The 9,514-nt window shown below is 40.0% G+C and overlaps 1 protein-coding gene across 5 annotated transcripts in view; it reads right to left on the bottom strand.

The window, feature by feature from the left end:
• Positions 1-2,168: 2,168 nt before the first annotated feature.
• Positions 2,169-9,514, bottom strand: part of cep89 (centrosomal protein 89) — a 56,304-nt gene continuing 48,958 nt past the window's right edge. For 2 of the 5 annotated variants that reach the window (XM_031309259.2, XM_031309243.2), the window contains exon 18: positions 2,170-4,012. Coding sequence is in view for 4 of the 5 variants with exons in the window: in XM_031309243.2 (XP_031165103.2) it covers positions 3,865-4,012 (148 nt within the window). In the remaining variant the exon portion in view is untranslated. Of the gene's footprint in view, positions 4,013-9,514 lie in introns of all 5 variants that reach the window. The other 3 variants (XM_031309287.2, XM_031309250.2, XM_031309295.2) reach the window with 3 other exon arrangements.

Below are 9,514 nucleotides of genomic sequence, written 5' to 3'. Positions count from 1 at the left end.
TGTTTTCTCTCTCCTATCTCCTGAAAGTGCCACCACTACTCACCCCTCTGGACAATCTCCTCCCCCTCACCTCCAGGCCTAGCTCTTGTTAGGGGCCGATTAGCAAAGCTGTATTTGCCTGTATTATTCTTCTTCTTCCTAAGAAATCCATGTTCCTATGCACAAAAACTCACCAAACTTTGCATACAAGTCCAGTCCTATGCCACATGCATTCAGTGCGATTTGTGTGCTAATTGTCCTGATGGTGGCACTACAACAGCCATTTAAAATTCTAAACTTCTTCAACTTCGTCGCAACTTATGCCAAACTGTAGCCCCAGTAGAGCAGAAACTGTACTCTGCATTTACCTAGAGGCAATTTTGAAGTCCATCACTCTACTTTTTGCAAAAACTGCAAAACGTCTTATCTCCTCCCAGATTTTTGTTTCAATTGACACCAAATTTGGGCAACTTCATCTTCAGACTGTTCTCAACAAAAATAGTATTCCGATTTTCAATTCATCATGAATGGAGCCCACAGTGCTTTAAAACATTCACAACATCCGAAGATCACTGTAGATTTGGTGTGCAAAATTTCAGAATTTTATCTCAAAAAGGGAATTAAAAAAAAATGTTTGAATTGTGTCCTCATCTACGCATTGCAGTCAATTCAAAATAGAGCATCTTTAAACATCAGTTTGGCATTTATTGATCCTTGTGAAAATAAATTACAGGCATCTCTGTGTTGTATTAACCAAATACAAATTTTACAGTAACTTAAAATTCTGCATTTTCATGCAAGCCTGCTCCTTGTCTAGGCGTTGTGATGCCCTTATGTGACATCACCCAGATAACTTTTCCCTGAGATCAGAAACTGCCTACGGCCTCAATGCAGGGTGCGAACTACGGGGGAGCTGGGGGGGGGGGGGCCTAAAAATATTAACAGTGTGTCATTTTGACGTGCAATTTCAGTTTTGTTTTGTGATCATTGTGGATTATTATGTGTAAAATTGCAAAAATATCATTCATTCATGCATGGCAGCGATTTAAACCTAATTCACTTCAATAAAGATAACTATACATGCTATTCTTGGCATGAGCATCAAGGCGTGGTGGCGCTGCGGTGTAAATTCAACTCATGTTTAGTACATGTTAACTCAAAGGTTCGTAGAAAAAATATAAACGTTGGAGGCCATTAATCGGCGCGCATTCACCTGCTGCGAGACCTGTTGGCACACCTCCCACCGGGGTGACAACGCAAGAAGATGCTGAAGAAATAATGTCCTCTCTGGCTGAAGATGGTGGTGGTAACAGCTCGTCGGAGGCCGGTCACGATCCTCTCGCTCCTCTCGCTCCTCTCTCCCGTTAAATTGGAACAGCCAGCAGTGGAGAGACTGGAAGAGCCCATATACATGGCTGTTTGTTAACCGTTTTGCCAGCAGCGTGTTAGCATTTGAACAGAGTGCTGTGTGTCCACAGTGTGTGCAGACTGTACTTACAGTATTGCCTGAGGCCTTTTGGAGGAGCAACACTTAGGTTTTAGTTGTTGATCCCCCTGCAGGGGAAACGGTCTAACATGTTCCATTTGAGATTCAACTTTACTCTGCAAACAAAAGTGTATCGGGAGTTGCACCTGCTGGAATTGCCTATAGCCTGGCCAAGTGTGATTTTGCTCAAGATGCAAAGGTGTTATACTGTCAGCTATTCCATCAATCAATAGATAATCTCTCTCAAGGGTTAAAGTGCTCGGCCCCGACCATCTCTGCGGAGCAGCTATATAATTGCTTTTGAATTTGAATGCACTTATTGTCGTTTTGGACACAAGTGTCTGCCAAATAAATGTGATGTACAGTCTAATACAGCTGGCTGCCTGCTCACATAAATGGTACAACATATGTTGATACAGCTCTTGGTGACTTTAGTTTATATTGGACCTAATGGCTTAAATACAAAGGGTAGTCTACATGTTAGATGACATTTTAGGAATTCTAATGGAGGTAAACTATCCTGCCTTCCGTTGTGTGCGTTTCCCCCGGTTTTCCTTCAGAAATCAGGGCATACAGCCAGTAGGAGTCTTGATGCATACTTTGCCTGGCATACCAATATGTCCAAACAGAATATGTGTATGGTATGCAACACTGCTTTTGTTTGGGCCAGAAAACTGCATTTGTTTTTACATGCATGGAGTGGATACAGAGCAGTCACTATGACGTTACTTTTTTTTATTGCTGTCTATTAAAGCACATACGTATACATTTTTTTTTGCTGATGACACTGTGGCTAAGAGATTCAATGCCATGATTTGGCTGTTTGGATTTGTTGGCAAGCTGCACATTCTGCCATTACACCAGGTATTACGCGTATCCCTCATCCCTTAAAAGCTATGCTACATGTCTGAGCCACTGCACAGCCGTCACGCTGGTCTGTGTTCGTCAGCAGGGATTTGTGGTACATCTCTAAACAGACACTACTCTGCCTTGTGGCATCAGTCTAATCCAGCAGGACTGTGGTAGTGCCAAAGAGGTGATGTTGTGGTGTCTCAGTCACAGAAAAACCTGTCTATGACATGTATCTTTGTCAATGGTAAGTGTTATGTCTGTATTTGATAAGGAGTACTCCCAACAATAAAAGCCTACTGGTTTTACTTTGTAGTTGAAAAAGAGTTTTTCTTATACAAACTATCCCAATAAATAACACTTTGAGTCCCTTTCAGTGTCTGAAAGCAGATTTAATTGCAAGACAAAATTAGCAAAATCAGCCAACATATTATCCAAGAGTTTAAACAAAGGTAGTAATAATAATAATGTGAAAATAGAGCCACACGTATAAAAACATGTGAATTTATTTGTGCATAAACACTTATTTTACCTCAACTCTTTATTACTCTTTTATTGTGTTCATTTTTTCTTTAGTGGCGATACTGTTGGTGGTATTTCAAGAAGTCCCCTGAAATACCACCAACAGTATTTCCTCCAGATAAATCACTCAATGTCATTTTGATCATTTTCAACATACTACCTGTACCTGTATAGAGCTTTTCCGTGTCTGCCTGTTCTGTACTGTTTAACTCTGCCACTGTAACAATGACAATACCATTATCATATGTGCCCAGCAGGTGGCAACAATGGCTGTGTTCTTTATGTTTAGGATAATTAATCTAAATAATGCAACTTTCTCCACTATTTGGTATACTTGTTAATCTTTTATACTTGGCATGGTCTATAAAACCCTGAGATGAATTTTAAAAGATAAATAAATAAAACAATCTTTTTATAAATCTTTATAAAAAGTGCAGTCTTTCTCACTACCCAGACTGATGTCAGGTATATTTGGCCACGCTGTCAAAACTAGGCTGTGTTATAAAGTCAGCTGTTTCATTATGATTTGTTTCACTCCAATGTTTTATATGTTTTACTGAAATCCTTTTGTCCAAACTAAGTTTCCCTTACAGGAAAAAAAATAAGAAGTGAATTTACCCAGACTACTATTGCCTCCCCTTCGTTGTACAAACGAGACATGCTTACAATAAAGTTAAATACAAATATAAATATGAGTTTGTTACAGAGGATGGCGCAGTTTTATATGTGTAACAAAGTCAATCTGGCAGATGCCTGTATGCTGACATGTTTAGGACTGTAACTAAATGTACCCAGTCTATCTTTCCATTATGAGTTAAAACACCTATGGTTTATGGATAAGGAGCTTAGCTTACATAGAAATTCAGCCCATGCTTATGCTTCTCGTCCAAGTAGTTGCTCTGGTTATCTGAGTCAGATTTAATTATGGACCTTCTCTGGAGCCCAAGGCTTTGATGAGAGGTGAAGAAGAGAGGCCAGAGCTGTGTGGTTAATGCTGATGGCATAGTGGTCGTGGTGTCATCTGAAGCCTAAGAAAGCCAGCCAGGAGAGGCACTGCCAGAAATGGCCCGACTGTGGAGGTCCGCAGTGAGCCCTGAGTCCAAAAGAGTCTCCCTCATCTGCTGGTTCTCCCTGGTTGCCGCCTGCCACACCACCTCCAACTCTTCCTCTACTTCCCTGGAGGAGCAAGGAGAGGAGAGAAGACAAGGACGTCAGTCAGTCAAGTGCAAGCTGATAGGGTGACATAAAGGAAATATTAAAAACAAAATGAAATTTCATTTTACAAATAACGTGTAGGCTGACAAACTTCACTGAACCTAAATGATTAGCAAGGAAATTAAATGCAGAAGAATGAAAGAACAAAGAAGGTGAACAGGCTGTGGTAGTGTGTGTGTGTGTGTGGTTAGGAAAGGTGCTTTTACAATGAATAACAGGTGACAAGCAGCATTGCTGTGGTCAGGAAGCTCACACATCATTGTGGCTGCAGTAAGTGATCAGGCTGACCACAAGAGGACTGAAAGGTGGATCTCTACTTTCTTATACAATGGAAATCATCTGCAGCCACTAATAGCTGATTCATTTTCAATGTATCATGTCCTTTAAAGGTCCAGTGTGTAACGTGTTTAGTTATCAAAATCTGTGTTGCCCGTTCACAAACTTGTCCTTTTTCATGAATATTTACCTCCACCATCAATTCCAAGTATTCCTTTTGGCTTGAAATTTTACATTTGCGTTTACATGAACTGGGGTAGACGCTCCATATTCATGCTCCATCTTGAAATACGTTAGCCGGTAAGGGACATACAGGACATACTGCTCCACCTTTCACGTTTTCGCTGTCACATGATAAACTCACAGGTGCTGCTAATGCTGCTAATGCTGCTAATGGGTATCGTAGCTTACCGGCCCGGCAAGTTTGAAGAAGGAAACATGGAGGACCACACGTATTCAAGAGTCTTCTTCTTCTTCGCCCAGAAAAAGAAAAAGGAGATTGAAAAGAGCAAGAGACTGGCTTTTTGAAGCGTGAAGGCTACCGTAGCTGTGATACGTACTTTGAACTGCGTGGAGCGAGAGAGTTGATTGCGATATATGATATCAACGCTAGATGGGAGAAATTCCTACACATTGGACCTTTTAACCAGTGTCAGGGTATCTGCTGATTTTTACTGTGCAACTGCTACCACTATCGTGTCTACAGCAGACGATGCTGACACCCTGGGGACACACTCACTGCAGTGGCTCATACAGCTCCATTTCAAACTTGTATCTGCATTGTGCAGAACAAAATTACCTCTGGAATGCCTAGTTCTCCTCAATCCTCCTTTTTCAAAAACACTGGGCTGCTGGGAATACGATTGCATGTCATCTCCTTTCCCAATTATTGCTAAAGTAGTGCCTGAAGCATTGCATTTTGTAAATGCAGGAGAGAAAGGCCCAAAGCAGCAATGAACATCAGAATGTGATAGAGCTGAATCATGGCTGTAGTTGGCTTGTTACATTTCACAGTGGTGGGATTACAAAATGAAGAGTTTGGGCATGAGTATAATGGAGGATGTGCAGTAAGATTGAGTGAGATTGTGATGTAAAATTGCATCACTGCCTTAAACTACTCTCCAAAAGGTCAGCCAAAAAAATTACCATTAGTTTTAGCTAGACCTAATAAACTGGCAGTGTGGTTTCACTGTTGTTTTCCTTTTTTTCTCCCTAATGCAAAGAAATGCTTTAAAGTTAAAACCTCATGATGCCACAACTGATCTTATCGTACATTTATTCTGTGATGTCAGTTGTTTGAAAAAATAAAAAGTTTAGCAAATTGCATTCTTAGTCGTGGGCGATATGGCCCTAAAATAATATTAACATTTTTTAGGTTATATCTGTGATAATAATATTTTTTATATTGCAAAATACTGAACACGATTTTTATTATTAATTTCAAGAACATACAGTTGCAACAAAATGAGTTTTAGTTTCATATGACAGCATAAATGTTAACAGTTTGCCTTCAAATATTCTGTAAAAACAAAAAAAAGCATATCTCTCAGTTCTTTAGTTTGTAAACAATAACAGCAACTCAGTGAGATTTAGATTCTGTACAAAATATAAATAGTATAACAAAGAGCAGTTGGAATTTAACAGGCAATTACGTCAACAAGTCAGATTACTGCCATTATCACGATTTGAATTATTCATATATCATATCACAATATATTTATTATACCGGTATTATCGTAAACAATATGATATGGCACACCCCTAGTGTTCATAGATATTAGTATATTATAAGCACCAAGTGTGTCTATGTGCATGTGCAAGCATATAAGCCTAAAGGCCAATGCCAGCAGTCACATCAGCAAGTGTTTAGCACAGTACAGATCAGCTCAGGTACATTAACCTGTTGCTGGCCAAACAGATTAATAAAGCACTGATCCGTATCTTTTTCTTTTTTTTAAATATGAGCACTAAATCAAACGTCTTCCTGTCATTTAAAAGATGTCCAGCTAGTACTACCAATCATTCTAATGGGCAGATTTATTAGGCTTGTGCGCCTAGTTTCTGACACATTCTACGCTTGGATTCCAGTGATTTATTTATTCATGTGTGCTTTAAATACTTAAGATATGCAAGTGTCAGTTTTGCATCTGAAGTGTGCATGCAAAGAAGGTTATGGTGGGAAGAGAAAACTAAAATTAGTAAAATACTAGAGACCGTCTTGCGATAGGATCACAAGGCAAGGCTGTTGCTTGGACCACACACATTTTTGAACTCTGCCTTCATTTCATTTTAAAGATGGTAATGAAGATCAGAAGACTGGGACCCGAGTGACATTTGTGAAGATGTACAGTAACAGATATTTACCAGCCGCGACAGGGACGCTGGTTTTGTTTTCACCATGAGAGTCTGTGTGTGTGTCATCATGGCAAAATGTGGTCCTGGAGACATCTACTGTAGCGGAAACTACCACAGAGGCGGTGTTTAGTGTTTAGTATATGTCTGTCCGCGGCCAGATTTTGTCACTGTAATTTGTAACGAAGGACAAACTCTTCAGCGTTGCAACCGTGCAAATACAGTCACAAAACTTTACAGGTGTGTAGTTGACATCAAAATGAAGGCAGAGTTGGAAAATGGTCCAAGCAAGGGCGACAGAAGTAGGGGGGGTAGGAAGAATGGAATTCCCCACTCAACATATGAGTTAATTAGCTTTATCTGATAATCTGGGGTTTTCACTGTGACATGGAAATCACTTTGATTGACACTGTTCAAACCTGGTAAAACAAACCACTTTAGGATTGAATACATCTCCCTCTCCCTCTCTCTCTCTCTCTCTCTCTCTCTCTCTCTCTCTCTCTCTCTCTCTCCCCCTCTCTCTCTCCCTCTCTCTCTCTCTCATACTTTTTCATCAAATGACCTCACCAGGCACAATGCAGGAAAAAAGTGGAGGGTTTCTAAATAAAGCAGCAATCACTGGGCTCTGCCAGGGTGTTACACTGCATTCAGATCATATGGGAATAACTGTCAGAGTGGTAAGATTGCTGAAGGCTCTGACTTGGAATTGGGTACACATTCAAACTCAACTGATGCCATTAAACTGTTTTCTGGAGTTTTCTTCCAGATCCGCTTTTTAATACTCAGAGGGCTGAGGCTGTTTCAGCATAATCAGCACAATGAGAGATGTGATGACATTTGATTCCGATCACACTTTGATTATAAAATGATTGAACGGCAATCTAAAAACCAATGGGTGATGTCACTGCTGCTCCGTCCATTATTTTTAGTCTATAGTGACACCATTTGATACAACAGTAATGCTGGAAAATTATGTCAATGTTGATTTGAATTGAACTCATTTCCAATAAAAGTCTGACTACTGTTAGTTGACTTTCACCCATTCCCAGTCAATTCTGTTATGCAAATACCTGTTGTGACTGAAGTTCCAAACTTTGTAGGGCTGTGCAATTAATCCATTTCTGCTTTGCGAAACTCTTTTCATTAAAAAAGGTTTGGACAATATGTCCAGGCCAAGGACAGCAGAGTAGCACTGAAACCACACACTGTCACCATTCACATCATTTAAAATATATATTGTCATTATTACTTATCCTTATTACTTTTTTTCTCACAGATGGCCAACACACATGAGCATTCTCATACAAACTTGCATATATATGACATATTTCCATGTAAAAGTTTAAGTTCCTCTCTGCTTATACAGTTTATGATCCATTCAAATGCCATTCCATTATTGCTGGCTATGTGCCTCTCATTATATGTATGCTTGTTGGCTTCATGAATCAACTAACAACCGATTACGTCACACACAGAGATAAAAGATGGAGGGATTGTTATAATGGAAAAGAATAAGGAGGAGACAGCACATAATTACCTGTGTGCTGTTATAATGGCTGATGGATTAAAGCTCTTACATCATATGCTGTTCACACGTCAGCTGAAGCAATCAGCTGCCCTGTCTGTACTCAGTAAGCCACTTATTACAGTGGAGGGAACATCAGCATAACTGTACAACACAAATGTTGTACATGTGTATTTAAAATGAAGTGGCAGGCTAAAGACCCTTGTCTTCCAAGAAAACTACAGACTAATCTGTGTATAGCTATGGCTCAAAGCTAGAGGAGGGCAAGTTGGGTTGATACATGTGTTAATAATGAATAATGATGACTCAGTTTAGCTGGATTCAGCACACACAGTAAACCACCACTGATGATGCATCGATGAGGATTGGGGATGTACTTTTGGATCTGTTGCTTTGCTGTCTTACCCAGGGCCAGGAGTACAAACAACTGTTGAAACCATGGCGTTCAGTTTGAAATCTGAGGTTTTGGCTCACAGGGAATTCTTTTAAATACGTTTCCCTCAATATTTTGAAGCTTTGGCCACGTAGCTTGGTTGTTGACAGGGTTTGGAACACAGTGGTGAGATCGCAAGTGTATCTTGAGAGCATTGACTTGACTATGTGGGGAAAAAAGGAGAAGAATGCTCTCATTCTTATTAAAGTAAAAACTAATTGATGTTTCTTTGAGTGATGGACTAAAAATACTTTTCTTCCTTGAGTTAAGACCCTTACAAACTCCACCCTCTGCCTAATTACCTCCAACCCAAACAGCATGCACACATGCGTTACCCATGGCAACCACACTTTTCATTGCTTCCTAAGAAGCTACTCAGACAGAATACGAAGATACATCTTGCAGCTATAAGACATAGAAAATTCAACAGGACCATGTGTCTGTGTGTCTTGGTAGGATAGCTGTGGTGACCCCGAGGCCACACAGCTGACCACTAGCGAAAGGCTCAGCAGCAGCTCCACTACCTCAGTACATCCCCATTACAATTATAGCTTCAGTAAGCTGCAGCCATCTCAGGATCCGGTCTATCGCTCTGCAACAGAATAACATTACCAGACACTTACATTATTCAATGTTATTCTGAGCAGTGGGGTTTATCAATCTGGCTGGGAGACAGCCACAGGGACCAACAGAGGCACAGGCATTAGACAATCAGTCCTTAGTTATCACTTCAACAAAGTCTTTGGCCTTCTGTTCCATAACTGAAGAGTATGTCATTTCACAAATACAAATTGATAATTGAATAGTCCTAGGTCCAGACAGATACTGCTATGGCTGTCATAGTGTGTAACATTTACTTTATTATACTATTATTTTT

Source organism: Sander lucioperca, chromosome 3 (assembly GCF_008315115.2).
Source record: "Sander lucioperca isolate FBNREF2018 chromosome 3, SLUC_FBN_1.2, whole genome shotgun sequence".
Classification (NCBI taxonomy): domain Eukaryota; kingdom Metazoa; phylum Chordata; class Actinopteri; order Perciformes; family Percidae; genus Sander; species Sander lucioperca.
The sequence above is the reverse complement of the archived record's forward strand: the minus strand, read 5'-3'. Positions and strand labels throughout refer to the sequence as shown.